A 19,287-nucleotide genomic window follows, 5' to 3' on the forward strand; every position below is an offset into this window, starting at 1 on the left:
CACTGGCTCGTCTACTTCCCAAGACCCTTCCGTAAGGGGATGTCCAATTACCTACAGATGGGCTTTGGGTCCCCACTCCATACTCCCCCTCATTTACAATGACATGATTTTTTTGTTCTGATGATGCCTGATACCTAATCCCTTTGACACCTCGTGATCACACAGGCTCGTGTGCTTCTTCCATATGGGCTTTGTTGCTTCTGAGCTAGATGGCCACTTGTTTAACTTCAATCCTTTGAGACCCCAGACACTATATCTTTTGATAGCCGGGCACCATCAGCTTTCTTCACCACATTTGCTTATGCACCCACTTTGTCTTCAGTGATTGTGTCATGAAATGCCAGTTTAATACAACAGAGTGTTCTTACATTGAGGGAGTACTTGAATGGAGGCCCAATGCCCATCTCCTGCTTTCCCCTTTTATCACACGTGTTAGTTGACTATTCATCGGGTGTGTGTGTGTGTGTGTCCCCATCCTATGGAAGGAGCCCTGGTGGCACTGTCAGGTAAGCATCAGACTGCTAACTGCAAGATGGCTGGTTCAAACCCAGCAGCTGCTCCACAGGAGTCCCATAGTGATTTCCAGCCTCGGCCACCCTGCATAGGGTGGCTGTTGGAACCGGCTTGATGGCAGTGGCTTTGGCTCTGAGTTTGTGTCCTATGGAAAGCTAGCAGGTGGAATTATCTGGCTTGGGAGCCTGGGGCAGAGCAGACAGCCAGAGGCACACATAACAAAGCAAAAACAAAAGGAAGCCATGAATAGAGCTCTGGTGGTGGCATTTCTAGGCCAGGTTCTTATACACCTTGTGACATCCTGTCCAGTGGGACAGTAGCATATGTCCCAAATTAGCAGATGAGAAGGCCGACTCAGAGAGGAGAGGCTGTCCCCCTGGGTGGAGAGGGCACTCACTCGGACTGGGCCTTCTGTGGCCTCTTAGTAACTGCCTGGCATTGGCGTGGCTCTCTAGCCTCCCTCCCCTCTCCGGGGCCTGTAGGAGCAAGCCTGGGTCTGCCTGATGGTGCCAGTGTGGTCTGGTCTGAATGGGGGAGGGGCAGCGGGGAGCTACCTGGGCCTAAATCTTTCTAGGCCTCTGAGAACTCAGTCTACAGCACAAATCAGACCTGGGACCAGCCCGGGGCTGGCACGACAGAAGGCTCCACCTTCCCATGGGGATAAGGATGGGGGTGGGGTTGGGTGGGTGCTGGGATCTCCCATGGGTTGGGGTGGAGGATGACCAGGTGAGGTGAACCAGACATGCCAAGTGAGCAGCAGGAGTGCCTAAACTGAGAGGTCTGGGGAAACAGCCCCCCCCCAAATTAAAGGTGGGGGCAGGTGGTACACACTGCAACAGTGACAACCTTACAGAGCCCTGTAGGATGGGTGTTGGGACTTGGAGAAATGGGGTGTCCACCTGAGCTGGGCTCCAGCAGGTCTGTCCCCATCGGCCTCTGTCCACTTGTCCATCCTGCTCCTTTTGGAGTACCTGGCGTGACAACTGTGATTGGGATGTGCTGGGTGTCCCTGCATTTGAGGAGGCAGGTGGTGGTGGCTTTGTGTTCAGAGAGTGGAATCCCAGGAAAGCCGTTTCCTGGGACAGCTGACACCTGGGCCAGCTGCCTCCAAATCAGTCCCCTCCAGCAGGTCTCCCTAAAAAGGCAGCATGAAGCTTCCTCTGAGCTTCTCCAGGCTGGTTGCTCAGCCCCGCCCCACTGGCAACTAGGGTAACCTTCAGTGTGGGAGCAGGATTGCCAGGACCCTCCCATCAGGACAACCCAAGCTGCCTTCTCAGAGGTCAGGGGTGCAGGGGTCATTTTGCAGTGGTCCCGAGCGGCTTTGGGTGGTCCTCAGGCCCTGCCCCACGTTTTCGGGGCTAATTTCATGCAGCCTCCCCAGAAGCATGAGCCTCAGGGACTTGGGGGCGGCTTGGTAACCATGGGGAGCCATGCCTCCCCTCCTTCCTAGTCCCCGCTCCTGGGACATGCTGGACAGCACAGCTAGGTGGCGGTCACGCTCCCCAACCCTGGTCCAGCCCTCCCAGCGGCTCCCCAAGATCTGATGCCTAGAGCCCATCTGCTCAGAGCCACAGAATACAGGGCTCCCACATCAGAAACCCAGGGACTTACTTAAAGATGCAGCCTCGGTGCCCAGTTCAAAACCGCCCCACTATGGGGGTGGGAGGGGAAGAGGATGAGGGGCTGGGTTGGCTGAACACTTGGCTGGGGGTCCGTTTGCATCTCAATGGGCCCTCCAGGAATGGATTCATCTGCAAGGCAGTCTGGGAGGCTTTCCGGGCTCCATCCCTGCAGAGCCTGAGCCTGAGCCTGCACCAGAGTCAGACGCAGTCAGGCAGAGGTGGAGCAGTAGGAGCTCTGGTGGCAGGGGAGCCATCCATGTGTGACTCCAGACAAGGCCAGGGACGGAGTGGGGTGGAGCAGGGGCTGTGAAGACACTGGAAAAACTGGAGCCGAGTCTGGTGAAAGTCCGAGGTCCCAGCTTGAGTTTCTAAGCAAGCAGCCTAGCTAAGGGCAAGATGTTCCTGGAGTTGATTCAGTTCTGGGGTCCAGGGCCCACTGTGGCTGGTTCTGAAGACACTCTGAGAAGGCCTCTCTGTGGCCCCTGAAGCCCACCCTTCCAGGCCTGTCCCATTGGGTTATGCAGGGTCTCTCCAAGGACCCTTTAAAAGCACACGGGCCCCAGTGGTGCTTCGCATCACCACCTTGGAGAGCCAACAGATGTGGCCCTTTCCTGCCAGAGTAGCAGGAGGGCAGGCCCAGAAGGGCTAGGAGCCTCAAGGTTTCCATGGTGGGCTTGAGCAGGCTCACCGGGCCCCCGCCTGCCATCCTGTTCCACTGCTTCCTTCCCCATCAGAGGCCTTAGGACAGCCCACTGCCTTTTCTCTCTTGGAGCCTTGGTGGTGCTGTCTGACAGAGGCACTGACCTGCTAATTGCAAGGCCAGCAGTTCAAATCCACCAGCTGCTCCTCAGGAGAAAGATGAAGCCACCTGCTCCCATAAAGAGTCCATTCTTGGGGACAGCTCTACTCTGTCCTACAAGGTCACGATGAGTCATGAGGGGGGATGGGCTGCATGTCAGGGAGGGTGTTTGTTTGTTTTCCTCCCTTGCTGGGGTGCAGGATCATTACCCAGGCCAGCAACCTCAGCCTCTGCAGCTTGGAGGACAGCTTGACAAGACCTTAGGCTCTGATGTATAGGGGGGGTGGTCCTTCCTCCCCGCCCTCCTGACCCCAAGTCCCCAGCCCAGAGGTGAGACTAGAGAACCCCCCAGCTGGTGACGGTTCTTCCCCCCCTCCCCCGCAGTACTCTGTGGGGGACAACCACACAGCAGGAGGTAGCATGAGCTCCCTGCTGTCAGGAGCACACAGTCATGGCTTCCATGCCCCTTGGCCTGTGCGGGCGGGCGCTGTGGGATCCTGCTGGCTGAACCTGAGGAACAGGAAGAAAGCCAGCCAGGGGAGGCAGCTCAGAGGGAGACTCTGCCCCCCAGTGGCCTCCCGGCGGAGGACAGGGCTGGCAAGGGGACAGCCCAGCACCCGGGCTTGCTGTGTCCTCTCAGGAGCGGAAAAGGGGGTGGAAAGGGCTGTGGAAAGGGCTCGCCGGAAGCATGGGAGCCTGGCTTTCTGAGCGCTGGGGTTTGGGCTCAGCTATTTGAAAATCTTGGCTCACAGCAGCAGCCCGCTTTGGTCTGAGGTGCCGCCTGACCCTGCCAGTGTCCAGCGGTCACCCCCAGGCAGGTGGCTCCCGATTTGCCCACAGTCTAACCCCTGTTCCCGCTTCCTCATTCTTCCCTGCAGCCCAATGTCTCTTTCCAGCCGCCACAGAAAGACTCACCCGCGAGCCTGGTGGCCAAGGCCCAGTCTCTGCCCTCGGAGCAGCCTGTGGGGAACTTTAGCCCCCTGCCCACCTCAGACACCAGCAGCCCCCACACATCGCTCCGCACGGCCCCGGCCGCAGGCCCGCCTCCAGGCCGGTCCTCCCCTGCGGGCTCTCCCCGCACCCGGCACGCCCAGATCAGCACCAGCAACCTGTACCTGCCCCAGGACCCCGCGGGCGCCCAGGGGGCACTGGCCAGCGAGGACACTGGCGTGGTGACCCATGAGCAGTTCAAGGCTGCTCTCAGGATGGTGGTAGACCAGGGGGATCCCCGGCGCCTGCTGGACAGCTACGTGAAGATTGGCGAGGGCTCCACAGGCATCGTGTGCCTGGCCCGGGAGAGACACTCGGGCCGCCAGGTGGCTGTCAAGATGATGGACCTGAGGAAGCAGCAGCGCCGGGAGCTGCTCTTTAACGAGGTGGGGGAAGATGGGGGGCCGGAAGGGGGGGCACTGGGGCAGGCCAGCTGCACGAAGGGCCATGGGCAGCCAAGCCTCTTGGGCACTGTGGCCAGCACTCAGAGCCTCAGATCCCCCCACCCACCGCACCCTCCCAGGTGGTGATCATGCGGGACTACCAGCATGTCAACGTGGTGGAGATGTACAAGAGCTACCTGGTGGGCGAGGAGCTGTGGGTGCTTATGGAGTTCCTGCAAGGCGGGGCCCTCACCGACATCGTCTCCCAAGTCAGGTGGGCAGCTGGGCCCCACTGGTTGGCCTGCAGGAGTATTAGGAACCCTCTGGCTCAGGAGATCTGGGCTCCCTGCCAGATCATCTAGAGACCCCTAGTGTCTGTCTGAGGTCCCAGGGGGTCTCCAGGGCACGGGGAGGAGAAGGGGTCTCCAGCCCAGTTCCCAGGGAAGCTGTGGCCTGCCTGGACTGCTGAGCCCATCCCAAGGCAGTTGGCTCATGGCATGTAGGCCCTCCTCCCCTGTCTTGCCCAGCGCTGTGGCCCTGGCACCCAGGGCCCCTCTCACTGACTGGCAGAGGCCCGCCTTCCCCGTGCAGGCTGAACGAGGAGCAGATCGCCACTGTGTGTGAGGCAGTGCTGCAGGCCCTGGCCTACCTGCACGCCCAGGGTGTCATCCACCGAGACATCAAGAGCGACTCCATCCTGCTCACCCTCGATGGCAGGGTAGGCACCCCCTTTCCCCCCACCCCAGCACCATTCTTCCCACTTCACCTCTCACTCCGTTTCCTACCTCTTGCCCCATACCTCAGGTGAAGCTCTCAGACTTTGGGTTCTGTGCCCAGATCAGCAAAGATGTCCCCAAGAGGAAGTCCCTGGTGGGCACCCCCTACTGGATGGCTCCTGAAGTGATCTCCAGGTCTCTGTATGCTACTGAGGTAACCGTCCCCCCTCCCTGCCAGCCCGTCCTCTTAAAGGAGGCGCCTCCTACCACCCAAAACAAACCTGCTTCTCAGATGCCCCCCAAGTCAGGCCACTCTTCTGCTGCCGCCTACTCCCTTCTGGGTGGGGATACTCTCACCTGTGACTTTGCCCCCCAGGAACAGGTCCCCTAAATGCCCTCCCCCCAGCTCCAGGGCAGGGTGGGGTATGTCCAGACTTCCCCAGATAGTAGCTGGGTCCCCACAATTAATGGTTATGAAGGCCGGAAGGAGCTGAGCATAGACAAGGTGGCCAGGGGTGGAAGGAGACGGCTCGCCTAGGGCAGCTGGACGCCCACCAGGCAGAGGGCTCAGGGACACCTCTCCTGCAGGTGGACATCTGGTCCCTGGGCATCATGGTGATTGAAATGGTGGATGGAGAGCCTCCCTACTTCAGCGACTCCCCAGTGCAGGCCATGAAGAGACTCCGGGACAGCCCCCCACCCAGGCTGAAAAACTCTCACAAGGTCAGTTGGCCCCACTCCTCCTGAGCACTGGGGCCCTCTTCCTCCCCCCAAAGCCTCGCCCCACATCAATCCCACACACGTCCCCATTCCAGCCACCGCAGCAGAATCACTCCTCAGCAGGCAGCTGGGAAGAGCCCAGAGCTACTGATGGGAAAGGGGAGCGAGGGCACCAGGAAGCCTCCATGTCCCACAGGGGATCCCAGGGAAGTCAGACTGAGCACATATCGCCTCCCCCAGTTTGCCAGAGGCCAACCTGTCTAGTCCTCCATCATTGCACTGCCTGACCACATCTTCAAACACGTGCGTGTGTGTGTGTGTGTGATCCTTTTTCCCCCACCCAATCCACCCCAAACCTGCTGACCTTACACTAGTGGGGTTGGGACAGCCAGCTCAGCCCAGGGCTGCAAACAGCACTGCCATCTGGTGGCCAGAGTAATAAATTCTCCCAAGGACTGGGGCCCAGTCCCCAAATGGCAAATCAGTACCATTGGGCCCCAGGGTGCCTAATGGCCCCAAACACATGTGGGTGTGAGGCCTGACGGCAAATACCTCCCAAGAGGAATGAACATGGACAGCTCCGGAGCCCACCCTGCTGACCCCAGGATGGGCAATCCCCATGGGCTTAGTCCCCACCCCAGATGTCCCAAGATGGTGTTGCAAAATGAATTCAGATAGGTCTGTGCTTGGGCGCTGGGATTTAGAGCCCCAGAGATGAGCCTTCCTCTCCATGTTCCCCTCATTCTCCGCTAATCTTCGAAGTGCATCCTCATTCCTGACCACTTGGTGTCCTTTCTGCACTTAAAGCCCTAGCTGGCAGACAGAGAAACGCTACCTTAGCATTAGCCCGTTTTGCAGATGTGAAAACTGAGGTCTTAAGGAAAGCTGCGATTCGCCTGAGATCAAGAGATAGACCCAGGACTAGGTCACTCGGTGCCCTTTCCACAGAGCCTGCGCACTGAGCGCGGTAGGCAGAAGCAGGGACAGGGAGCAGGTTGTTTAGGGCACCCAGGCTCCCAGAGAGCTTCCGCAGGCTAACTCCACCGCTCAGCAGCAATTCCGAGAGCACAGGTTCTCAACCTTCCTAGTGCCACAGCCCTTTCCTGTCATTCATATTGTGATGACCCCCCCAACCATAGCATTATTTTCATTGCCCCTTCATAACTGTCATTTTGCTACTGTTATGAATCGGGCGACCCCTGTGAAAGGGTCATTCGACCCCCAGAGGGGTCATGACCCACGGTTGAGAACTACTGCCCTACAGGCAGACTGGCCACACTTCTTGGACTGACCCTGAACCTACCCTGATAACCCCCAAAACCACCAAGCCTGTGGGGAGCCAGAAAAGAGGAAAGTAGAGAATTCCAGATGGTCACGTGGTGGCCGGGCCAGGCCCACAGGTCTCCCCAAAGTGAGTGCAATCCCTGCTGTCTCCACAGGTCTCCCCAGTGCTGCGAGACTTCCTGGAGCGGATGCTGGTGCGAGACCCCCAGGAGAGAGCCACCGCCCAGGAGCTCCTGGACCACCCCTTCCTGCTGCAGACAGGGCTGCCGGAGTGCCTGGTGCCCCTGATCCACCTGTACCGCAAGCAGACCTCCACCTGCTGAGCCCACCTCAGAGCGCCCCAGACCCTGGTGGGCAACCAGCCCTCAAGGCCCACCTCCCTCGTCCTCTCAGTATTCTCTCCAAAGATTGAATGTGAAGCCCCAGCCCCATCCTCCTGCCCCTCAGCCCACCGGGCCAGGCCGGACCTGCCCCGAGTCTCTCCCCATGCGGAGAGGCTCCAGTCGCCTTTGGGGTGACAGCGACCCCCTGCAGGATGGCCCTTGTTATTTGCACAAGGACATTTCTAAGACACACAGACCATTGCTCCCGGCCACTGGAACCACAGCAGCTGGAAGCACTGCGGGGCAGTTACGTCCTAGCCTCCCAGGCCACCTGGAGGGCAGACAGCCTGCCCTCCCACGGACACCTACTGCTCCCAGCTCCAACTCCAGATCTTAGGGTCTCTGGAGAGGGCCACAGGGAACATTTTTATTACCCGAATCCTTCTCCTTCCCTTGCGGCTGACTTCCTGAAGCTGCCGTCCCACTGGAAGCCACTCCCTAACTGTCACTGACATCTACTCACCCGGCTCAGGCCGAGAACTGTGAACAGGCCATGGGCGGGAAGGGGGCATTTTTGGAGTGAAAGAAGGATGGAGTTGATGGTAACGATGGTCTCGTGTGTGTATGTGTGATGCTAGCAGAGAAAGTCCCCTCCGATCACCCACAGCCAGCTCCAGCAAAGCTCCCCCCTCGCTTCTCCCATTCAGGTCTACTCAGAAGCCCCTTGGGCTGGCTTCCCACCGCGTAAGTCCTCGTGTTCTGCCTGACCAAGGGGTAAGGCTGGATTGAGTCCGGCCGCCTGGGGTCTTGGGAGGTTGGGGGTTTCTGAGCGGCTGCCACACTGTAGAGTCTGAGGGAAAGGGAACTTTGTTGTCAGCGTACTGCACCTCCACAACCGGGTCATCAGGTACCCAATTTTCTCTTCAGAATCCTGTTCTGGGGAACCAGCTTTTGGGGGGCTTCCATCATGTCAAGAGGATCACCCCATCTGTCAGACCACCTACCCCTAGCTTCCTCCTCAGGCACCTGTCTCCTCGCCCCCACACCTTCCCCACTCAGTGCGGCCGTGACCGTGAGACAGGAAATTCTGGGCAAGAACTTCAGGTGTCCCGACCCTATCTAGATACTATTTTTTAGAATCCTCTGCTCCCTGGTGGTCTGCTTTGGAGCAAAATGTTGCAAGGACTCTTTTTAGGGGTCGGCATTTTCAAAACAAAAGCATCTTCCCTAGAAACTTTTGTGAATTGTTTGCACTTGTGCCTGTTTTACATTAAACTGTGTTCAAAACCCCAGGGCTTCCAGTCGTCTCTGGAGGGGGGGGGCTACCTTTGAGTTGGGTGTCTGCTGTGGCTGCCCCTCCTCCCTCATGTCAGCTCCCCAGGGGGTCACTCTGGCTTAGAGAGTCCCTAGTGTGTGAGAGGCTGAAATAAAACAGGGACCGAAGGCGATGAGAACTAGCCTGCTCCCTCCCAGGGGGAGACAACACGGGCAGCTTGCCTGGCCAGGGGCCCTGCTTGCCACGCCTCAGGGGCTCTGGGAAGTAGCTGGCAGCTTACCCCTGTCTGCATCAGTCCCCTGCCCCTGGAAGTCAGAGAAGCCTCTCCTCAAGCCAGAGGAAGTGAGTGGGAACTTCTCCCAGTGAGCACCCAGGCTTAGCGGCAGTGCAGCTCCCAAGAAACCTGAGTTCCAGTCCAGGGAAGTGGATGAAACGGCCTTCTTCGAATGTGTCCTCTCAGTATGGATACCATGCCTCCCTTCCAAGAGCGCTCCTACCTGCCACCCTGGATTCCCTGATGCAGCTGCGCCAGGAGCCCAGGAGCGGGGAGCCAGGCCAGCCTGCTCACCACAGCCCTCACCCCACAAGGACAGCTCGACTGCCCACTCCCTGCCCCCTGGCCGCCCCCACCAACCCAGTCAGGTGCTTGAGGCACCTATGACCTCACTTAAGATGGCCACTGTAGGAAGGGTGGAGATGGCCCTGAGCGGCTCTCCATCTCTCCAGAGGTAGCTGGTCTGGCAGAAAGACACCAGGTCTCTCAACCAAATAACACTGGTTTTATTAGGGTCCGTCCATCTACCCAAGCTCATCCTTCACAGGAAGCTTCAGGCAGCACCGAGCCGCACGCAGAGACCCAGTCTGAGCTGGATTGTGGCAAGCCAAGGCCCGGGGCCTGGGGGGCCTTCAGAGCCAGGAGCAGCAGCGGCTGGGAAAGAAACCGCTCACTCCGGAAAGACCTCTTGGACAAAGTGGAAAGAGCTAGTGAGGATGCTCAGCCTCAACCGCCTTGGGCTAAGGGCGTGGTGTAGGGGAGCCAGATGTGGTGACGCCCACAAGCTGCCCCCGTGCTGAGAAACCACGAAGGCAACTCCCCTCACCCAGGAAAGATCTGGTGAGGCTTTTTAGAAACCTCACTTTCACCTGCCAGCTTCGGCAGCTCCGCCCAAGAGAAAGCAGCCCTCTCAGGGTGGTTTACTCGAAAAGGGGCCCAAACCGAGAGCCGCCAGAAAGGTGACAACACGTTCCACAGAATGTGCAACCCAGACTTGGAGGTGTTGGTTTTTTGTTTGTTTTGTTTTTTTAAGAAGGCAAGATATTCGTATTCGTACACCATTTAAACACTTGGTGAAAACTTAACACGCGTGGAAAGGAAAGCAGTCAGCAAGCAAGAATCAGAAAGCAGCAAGTTTGTACTTGGGGTATCCAGTCACCCCGCACCCCTCCTCTGCCCTGAACCTCTGGGTGCCTGTGTTGCCCACCACCACCATCCCACTTCACTATCGGGGCGCAGCAGGGCGGAGGAGGGGGGGTCTGGGGAGGAGGACAGGAAGCTGCACCTCCTCAGAAACAGCAGCAAACACCATTAGATGGAAGCAGCGCCCCATCAGCAAGCCCCACAGTTGGTTCTGAAGTCACCTGGGAGGGGGTGGCAGCTTGTTTGTCGTGCGAGGGCCAGAGCTCTCGGGGAGCAGAACTCTTAACTTCAAATTCGGTCGTGGGGGTCCGTAGCGTTAGGTGTGACTCCTGCTACTCCAAATGCAGAATTGGGGTCACTGTCCCCCACTTCACAGCTGTGGGATGGTTTCAAGTATCCGGATTTAATATTCTACGTGAGGAAGGATTCCACGGGTAAATAAATACACGCGAGGGAGAAGTCTACAGCGGTGATCCCACCCCTCCCCCCAAATTAACCCAGAAATCTGGACCTCCGAGCCGGGGCGCAGCGGGGAGCGGGCAGCGCTGCCACTAGAGGGCACCAGAGGACATGTCCTGTGGGCAGGCTCGCGGGGACCCCCGCCGACCGGGTGGGAAGGTTGGATAGGTGGGCAGGCATCTGACACCTCCCTTCCCCCTCCCCCAGGCCCAATTTCTCAGCGCGGATCCTTCTCGCTCCGGCCGGTTCCGGGAGTTAACGGTGTGAGAGCGACGTCTTCAAAGGAAATCCCACGGCAGGCAGGTGGGGGACTGCAGCGCCCTACCTACACGGTTCACCCAAAGCGCCTCCTCCCAGAATCTTCGCCCCCGGGCCCGGGGCGCAGACACGTGCGCCGGCGCTCCCGCGGGGTCCTAGCACCCGCGAGTCTCTGGCATCGCCAGCCCCACACGAAGAGAAGGCGGGCGAGGCGCGGAGGGAGGGGACGCGAGCCAGGGCCGCGAAAGGGCCTTTAACCACCTCTCCGCGGTAGCCTGACTCACTAATCTGCCCAGCAATGAAAGCTGGGCCGGGCCTGCTCCCACGCGGTGGGGCAGGGCAGGGGGTCCCTGGTCTCGACCTCTCCAATCCATCATCCCTGCCCACCACTAACTGCCCCGCGAGCAACAGGAGCCCATTAACAGGCTCTTTCCTGCTCTCGCCAGGAGTTTGATGTAATACCGTGCGCGCTGCCGTTGAACGTGGCAAACACCGCAGTCAATTATCCCCCTCGCAGAGCTTCTATTTAAAGAGACATTGTTAGGTTCTTAAGCCTCGGATGAGACCTGCTGCTTTCTGCTTTATATACAACGAATTCTTTGAGGATTGGGGGGGAAATGCAATTAAGCAAAGCCTTCGCAACCGGTCTACCCTGCGGGAGCACCCACGTGCAGGACAGGGGAGCTGGGAGGCGCTGATTGAGGGGGAGTTGCTGAGTCCTTTCCATGTCAGGCCTTTGAGAAAGAAAGGTCTCACCGTGAGAGGATTGGGCATGTGGTTGGTGAGGCCTGGAGGGGCAAAACCTCAAAGATGTAACTGGCTTCCAGCCCCCCTGAGTGCAGAGCAGATCCGAGGGGGTAGGTTTGGTGTGGAGCAACTGGTTGGCTCCTGGGTGTGCCAGGAGTAAAAGGGGCAAAGGGAGTTGGAATGATCCAGAAACTGGTTCAATCAAGGGGCAAACTGTGAACTACACCTGGGCCCGCGCACACACTCCTCAATTCTGCTTTCATTGTCTTGAGGCAGGAGAGTTCCTACCCCCAAAAAACTCTAAAGTGCGATTCAGCTTTCCAATCTACAGAGGCTCACCCCCCACCCCAACTCTTCCAGAGACTTGGGTAGGTAGTGGTATCAGTAATACCGGATTACTGTCAGCACGAGGGCTGCCTCGAGGGCTGCCTCGGGAGAGGCCCACATTGGTTGCACAAGGCCAACTTGTCAGCCGCCAGCTTGGGGAAGGGGGCCAGGCAGGAGGCCTGAGGAATCTAGACACACCAGTCCTAGGAGGTGGCCCAGAGCTGAGCATCAGGGCTGGGGCGGGGCTGGAAGAGTGCGGTGTGCCTGCCTGAAAGGCCCTACCTAGCCTTTGGAGTCAGCTTTCCACCGGGCACCTTCCAGCGGGAGGAAAGGCCCTAAGTAAGGTAGGGGAGAGGCAGGGGATACCAAGGAGCACGAAGAAGAAGTGAGAGGGTCTCTCCCGTAGAGAGGACTGGTGAAGGCCTGGCTTTTGCAGCCGGCACAGGTTGGAGAAACTGGGCAGCAGGGCAGGGAAGTGAGAGGCCTGGAAGCCAGGGGAAATCCAGGTGAAGCAGCGACGTGGGAGGCGCCAGGGAGCAAAGCCGGACCTCCGAGGCCTTTACCGCTGGGCTTGCAGCACCACGGCCTCGGTGCTGGCCTGCCAAGGCTGCGGCCCCGGCGCGGTGAGCGGCAGAGCGTTGGCTTCTAACTCCGGGCCGCTCTCCGGCCCCGGCGCCTCCCCGACCAGGCTGGGGATGTCTGGGGCTGTAGAGCGTCGGCGCAAACCCAGGCGGCTGGAGCCGGGGCCGCCCTCGGGGTGCGGGCTGAGGCCGATGGGGGCTTGCACTGCGGTCGGAGGCGCCCCTTCTAACACCTCCTGCGAACGCCATCGCCCGGTCCCTGAGGACTGCGGCGACTGCGGTCGTACCAGCAGAGCCCCCGCCCGCAGGCGGGCCGCCTCCTCCTCGGTCACGGCACCGAGGGCCAGGCTCATGCTCCGGCCGAGCTCGGGCCGCTCGCTGCCCGGAGCCCGGTGCCGGCCCGCGCCCTTCACGCCGGAGCCCGCCTCGCCACTGTGGCCGCCCGCTGCGCGCGCAAAGCGCGCCAGCAGAGGCCGCGGCAGGCGGCGGGGGCTGGGTCGTCGGCGCTCGGGGCTGGGCGCGGGGGCCGGGCGGCCCGGGGGGCTGTCGGAGCTGGAGCCCCGGGCGGCGGCGGCGGCGGCGGCGCGGCCCCAGGGCCCCGTGAGGGCCTGCACGCAGGTCCCGTGGCCGCGGGCGGCGGCGAGCTGCAGCGCGGTGAGGCCCGCGCGGTTGGTGCGGTCGAGGCGCAGGCCGAGGCGGCGGAAGGAGCGCACCAGGAACTCGAGCACCGCTCCGTGGCCGCACGCCGCCGCCCACATCACCGGGCTGTTGCCCGCGGAGTCGGCCGCCTCGGGGTCACCGCTGAACTGCACCAGCAGCTGCACAGCGTCCAGGTGGCCGCGCTCGCACGCCAAGCTGAGCGCCGTGCGCCCGCGTTCGTCCCGTAGGTTCACGGCGGCGCCTTGCTCGAGCAGCAGCCGCACGAAGCGCGAGCGCAGCGCGGGGTCCGGCAGCCCCACCGCCACCATGAGCGGCGTGCGGCCCTGCTCGGCGCGGCAGTCGATGATGCTGCGGTCCAGCGCGTCCAGCACGAAGCGCGCCAGGTGCACTTTGCCCGCCTCCATCGCCTCCAAGAAGGTGCGCGTGCCCGCTCGGGGGCACAGGTCTTTGGGCTTGAGCATGGCCCCGGCCGCCGTGCCCGGTCGAGCCCGCGACTCCGCACGGGGGCGCCCCCGTCTCCGCGCCCCACGGGGCTCCGGCTCCCACCTGCGTGCCGGTACGGCTCCCTCCTCGCGTGGGTGGCCGCGGTCGAGGGTCGTGCGGTTGCCACTCGGGCACCCCGGCGGCGGCCCCGGCCCCGCCGCTCCTGGACCGCACGCCTGGCCTTCCGCTGCTCCTTTCCCGGGCTTCCCGCCTGGAGATGCTGCCTGCTCCACACGCCAGCCTCCGCTTCCAGCCCGCGCGCCGCAGCTGGGCCTCCTCCGGAGTCTTCCGCGGCTTTCCCCGGGCCCGGTGCCCCCCAGTCCCCAGTGGCTAGGAGCCGCGCCGCTCACCCGCACCCCGACAGTCCCTGCTCCCCTGCTGCGACGGTGGCGCCCGCCGCGCGCGCGCCTGCCTCCAGCCCTGGCGGCGCCGCTCCTGCGCCTCCTCCCCTCTCGCGGGGGCCGGGCCGAGCCGGGGCGCTAGCTCTTGACTTGGGGCTGGTGGGGGGGGTGTCTCAACGTCGCGAGAACAGCCCGCCCGCTTGGATACCTGGCTTTATAGCCTCGGGGGTCCCCATGGCAATGGCTGCCCTGGAGGCAGATTGAGCCGTCTGGGCAGAAACGAAGTGGGGGAAACCGCCCCAGACACCCGCGCCACCACCCTTCCGTGGGCCACAGAGTCGGGGAGCTGCTCCTCCTCCGCTCTCCCCTGGGGCTGCGGCGGCGGTTGCGGGGTGGGGGCGGGGGCTGCTCGCCGGGGGCCACATGCACCCGACCGGGCCAATCCCAAAGTGGCAGTCGTCTCTCCCCGCCTTCCGCCCCCACCGGAATCGGAATCCTGGGCTCCTTAGAAACTGGGGGGGACCTCGGGGCCGTCGGGGAAGGTCTCGAACAGCCCCCAGGTCCTGGATGGAGGGCAGAGCTTGACCCTGGTGCCCGGAGAGCAGCTGGGGCGTGGGGGGAGGGGTGGGGACCAGGGGGGTCGGCTCTTGGTCTGGCCGGGAACTGCAGCTCGAAGTGCAGCAAATCACGAACTCTCACACAATTGTTCCCCGAACACGCGCACTCGGAACGGGGAGAGGGGGCGGAGGGGGGTGGTAGGAGAAGAGTGCTCTCTCCACCCTCAAACGTCTTCCATCCCGAAGCGCGCCCGAGTGTCAGCTCCAGGCGGAGCGCGGACGCGCTCACTCCCGAGCGCCGCCTTTCCGCCGCCACTCCAGGAGCGACTGCCGCCCGCAAAGAGCGAGGGTCATACGCAAGGCTCCTCCAGCGTCTCCGCCACTTTTTTGAGCACAAAATGACCCCTAAGCCACAAAGCTGCCGCCTCTTCCATCCCAGGAGTGTGGAAACCCCACCACTGGTCGCCCTCCCTCCCCGCCGCCCGGCCACCACGTGTAGGTGGGAGCGGGACAGGGGAGGGAGATCCGCCGCCTATTTGAGTCGCCTCGGCGACTGGGGTGGGAGTCGCTGATAGGGAAGGTGGGCATGGGTAGTTGTCAGGTTAAGGGTGGTTACCAAGTCTCCGCTACCGAATTTACTGAGACTTTGCCCGAGTTCGGAGTTGTCTCTTAGGTTCTGCTCAGGAGGAGATCTCCCTGCTCAGGCAAGAAAGCCAAGACAGAAAGCAGAGGTTTACACTGGAGAGCTGAGTGTCTCTACTCAGAACAAAAACCAAGTTTCTAGAGGAAAAGATGGAGTCATGGGGAGGGGAAGGCTCTGGAGTCTTTAAAGTTGGTCCATCCAGGATGCATGCCAGACAGGCTTACACAGAACTCAGGAAGGGATGATGGGTCACATGGAGACAAGGGCAGGAGAGCAGAGAAACCATTGGAAAACGTTGACCTGACTGCTCTCAGGTAATGTTAACTAATGGATTGGAAGTTCAAGACCACCTGGAAGCACCTCAGAAGAAAGGCCTGCCAGTCGGCTTCCCAAAAGAAGCGATTGTAACCCTGTGGAGCACAGCCCTGCTCTGACATACAGGAGTTCTCCATGAGTCAGAGTCAACTGCATGGTGACTAGTTTGAGAGGAAAACCATTAGGGAGGACCGAGGTGTCCTCAGTCTGGGCAGGACACCCTGCTGGGAAGAAGGTATAGGTGGATGGTAAAGTGGGTGCAGGCTCTTGCTCACCTGGGACTTGGGGCCCAGGCCAGGAAGCTGAAGCCTTCTCACCCTTCCTGTCACCTGGGGAAACCTGTGATGTATACCTGCACATTCTATGAATCTCCCGTTTTCTTCTCTCCTGTTTATGCCCTTGGGGAGCCCTTTGCCAGGTTCCTGTCACGGCGTTGTACAAAGTACTTGTCATGAGAGTGAAGGCATTCGCCAGCAGTGTGATTTCAAGCCTGCCTATTCTCCTCCACAGAATGAAGCTGATCCAACCAGCCTGCCTGCTCACAAAGGGGCCGGCAAGAGCAAATCTGGGAAAGAGCTGCACGCTATTCAGAGCGCAGCCCTCCAAGCCTGCTCCTGCCCCCAGATCACTCAGCCCTGTGCCGGCCAAGTCTGGAAGGGTCAGCTGCTCCCTTTCTACTCCCACCCCACCAGAAGCCCTCTTGGGCCATAGCCCAGGGAAAGGGCATCCACTCCTGTGAGCCTCTGCTCTGGGTCCAGTGGGGGCAGGAATGCCCTCCCTCTTGACTCGGGTAGGAGAAGGAAGGTTTGTCCTGGGCCCTTTGGAACTCAAGTTCCCTTTTCTGACCCATGAGGAAAACTGCTTTCTTCTGTTTCCAGGGCCATGGCAGGAAGTGCCCTTGGGCTTTGTGTGTGGCAGGCTACTCTTAACAAGCCAGACTGTGCCCCCTTCCCTTCTGTCCTCCTCCCTTTTTATGGAAGAGCAGGGCAGCACAAAGAGAATGTTGGGAGCCAGGCCCTTGCCTCCCTGCCCCCACCACCACCCCAAGATGGCAAAGCCCTGTAGGTCCCTTCCCCCCATCCCCACCCCTACCCCAAAGTGAGTGGAGGCAGTCCCAGAGGGGAGCAGTGGCCCCTTCAGGGCCTCACTTTTGTCTGGCAGGAGTTGCAGGGCAGGGTGCCCAGCTGGCCCCATCACCCAGAGCAGGTCTGTGGCAGTGTACAGGGAAGGGGTTGGGGGTGCCAGGTCTCAGGCCTCGGAGCCTTTGCTGTGACTTCCTGTGGGCTCAGTATGTTCTGAACAGACAAGAAATGGCAAAGCTGAAAGAAGAAAAAAAAAAAAAAAGCTGAGACTTTGCTGCAGAGCACAGAGGCACCAACAGCCGGAATTAGAAGCTGTCGCTTAGGGAGCTGAGGGCTGACAGGAGACAAAGCTGAGGCAGGCAGGGGGCAGGCAGGCACTCTGCACTCCTCCTCCCCTCCCACCTGCTGCGCCCCATCCCCAGGCCCGCCTGGGCCGCAGCTGTCCCCCTCCCCACCCCCTTCTTTCCTCCTCAAGTGTCACCAGCCCCCTCACCCTGTCACGTTGCACCAGCTCAGCAGGGTTGGGCAGGGTGGCACGTGACTAGGATAGGAGATCCAGAGAGTGACTGGGAGGGGCCGAGTGGGGAGTGAGTCAGCGGGGGCTCTGGCATCAGAGTCAGCAGTAGGGTTGGGGGGGGGATCCTTATCAAAGAGTGAAACTGAGGCATGACAAGTAAAAAAGGAATCTGGCTCCTAGCTGCCTAGACAGGCAGCAGGTGGGGCCCAGAGGCCCTTCACCTGCCCTGAGTCCTAAGGGAGCCCCCAGCTCTTCTGCACATCCTCAGAGTCAGAAAAGAATGCCTCTCCAGGGCGCAGGGTGTGCCCAGGCACATTGGCCCCCAGGTGCACCTTGTCCTTTTTCGGAGTCTGAAGTGGATAGGGACCTGGCCTCAAGGGAAGCCCCAGCTGGCAGGACAGAGGCCTCACCTGGAAGCAGAATTTTACCACTTTCTCCCTCCCTGCCACTCTGCCCTGCCCTGCTGTGAGTCCTGAATCCCTCCATTTGGCTAACCACAAGGTCAGCAGTTCAAAACCACCAGCAGAGAACACCTTGGGAAAAAGACGAGGCTTTCTATTCCCATAAAAGGTTATAGTCTCAGAAAGCCCAGGGGAAGTTCTACCCTGAGTAGGCATCAAATCGACATGGTGGCAGGGAGTTTGGTTTGGTTTAAAGATGTACAGTCCGGACACCCACAAGAGCAGCAGTGTGACTCAGCCCTGTATGGTTGCTATGATTGGAACCCACTCAGTGGCAGCGAGTTTGGTTTGGGGAGTTAGGCCCACCCGCCTGGGTCAGCAAGAACCTCTCAGTGAGATTCCCCACCCCTACAGAGTTCTCCTCTGGGAGAGGAAGGTGAGTGTCTGGCTTAAGGATTGAAAATAGGGCCCTGTCCTTCCTCCACTCAAGTACTCCCTCAAGGCAAGAATACTTTCTTCTATTGGCATTTTATGATGCCCACCTTCCCGACAAAGCGGGTTAATAAGCAAATGTGGTGAAGAAAACTGATGGTGTCCAGCTATCAAAAAGGCTATCAAAAGAGAGAGTGTCTGGGGCCTTAAAGGCTTGAAGGTAAACAAGCGGCCACCTAGTTCAGAACCAACAAAGCCCACATGGAAGAAGCACACCGGCCTGTGTGATCCCGAGGTGTCGAAAGGATCAGGTATCAGGCATCATCAGAACAAAAAACCTTACCATAGTGAATGAGGCAGGGAGTGGAGACCCAAAGCCCCTTTGTAGGCCACTGGACACCCCCTTACAGAAGGGTCTCAGGGTAGGAGATGAGCCAGTCAGGGTGTGATGTAGCAATGATGAAAAATACAACTTTCCTCTATTTCCTAAATGCTTCTACCCTCTCCCCCTGCCCCCCATCATGATCCCAATTCTACCTTGCAAATCTGGCTAGACCAGAGGATGTACATTGGTACAGATAGGAACTGGAAACACAGGGAATCCAGGGTAGATGATCCCTTCAGGACCAGTGGTGTGAGTGGCGATACTAGGAGGGTAGAGAAAGGGTGTATTGGAAAGGGGAAACCAATTACAAGGATCTGCATGTGACCTTCTCCCTGGAGGATGGATAAATGAAAAGTGGGTGAAAGGAGACATTGTACAGGGCAAGATATGACAAAATAATAATTTATAAATTATGAAGGGTTCATGAGTGGGGAGGGAGGGGAAAAACGAGGACCCGATGCCAGGGGTTTAAATGGAGAGCAAATGTTTTGAGGATGAGGGCAATGAATGTACAAATGTGCTTTACACAACTGATGTATGTATGGACTATGATAAGAGTTGCATGAGCCCCTAATTAAAAAAAAAGACAATGGCAAAAAAAAAATAGGGCCCTGTCCTTGGTGGGATGGAGATAGGGGAGGTGGTGCTCCACTCCTAGATATGTCTCTATGTATGGGGGGCAGGCCTTACTCCTGTGAAAAAGCACATTACTTTTCCTCACCCTACAACTGGGGAGCCCCAGAGACTAGGTCTCCAGGGGATGAGTGTGGAGTACTTGTTTTTTCCAAAACCAAAGGTGTCCCAGCTAAATGCATCTGCTGTAATTCTCTAGAAGAAATCAACTCCTTCCCAGAACCGACTTCCACAGGGCCTCTCCTGAACCAGTGCCTGCCCAGATTTGCGACATAGGGCCCTCAGCAGGTTTGGGGGCCAACCCTAACCTCAAGACCATTTGGATTCACAGCGCCCCAACAGGACAGAGCTGCAGGAGCCCCAACACCTGCCCCTGGGTCTGACAATACCAGAAGGTGTGGGCTCCCCCAAATGGGGCAGGGG

The 19,287-nt window shown here is 59.6% G+C and overlaps 2 protein-coding genes across 2 annotated transcripts in view; one reads left to right on the forward strand and one right to left on the reverse strand.

Annotated features, from left to right (window-relative positions):
* The window catches only part of PAK6 (p21 (RAC1) activated kinase 6), a 40,525-nt gene extending 31,911 nt beyond the window's left edge, over positions 1-8,614 (forward strand). Inside the window, exons 6-11 of the mRNA XM_075531632.1 lie at positions 3,813-4,310; positions 4,448-4,581; positions 4,899-5,025; positions 5,112-5,237; positions 5,612-5,746; positions 7,183-8,614. Of these exons, the coding sequence (XP_075387747.1) occupies positions 3,813-4,310; positions 4,448-4,581; positions 4,899-5,025; positions 5,112-5,237; positions 5,612-5,746; positions 7,183-7,350 (1,188 nt within the window). The 3' untranslated portion in view covers positions 7,351-8,614. The remainder of the gene's footprint in view (positions 1-3,812; positions 4,311-4,447; positions 4,582-4,898; positions 5,026-5,111; positions 5,238-5,611; positions 5,747-7,182) is intronic.
* Positions 8,615-12,393: 3,779 nt separating this feature from the next.
* On the reverse strand, positions 12,394-13,536 carry ANKRD63 (ankyrin repeat domain 63). Its single transcript, XM_075530632.1, has one exon. The coding sequence runs from the start codon at positions 13,534-13,536 to the stop codon at positions 12,394-12,396; it is 1,143 nt and encodes a 380-aa protein (XP_075386747.1).
* Positions 13,537-19,287: the final 5,751 nt, after the last annotated feature.

This window comes from Tenrec ecaudatus, chromosome 14, assembly GCF_050624435.1.
Source record: "Tenrec ecaudatus isolate mTenEca1 chromosome 14, mTenEca1.hap1, whole genome shotgun sequence".
NCBI classification, from domain to species: Eukaryota; Metazoa; Chordata; class Mammalia; order Afrosoricida; family Tenrecidae; genus Tenrec; species Tenrec ecaudatus.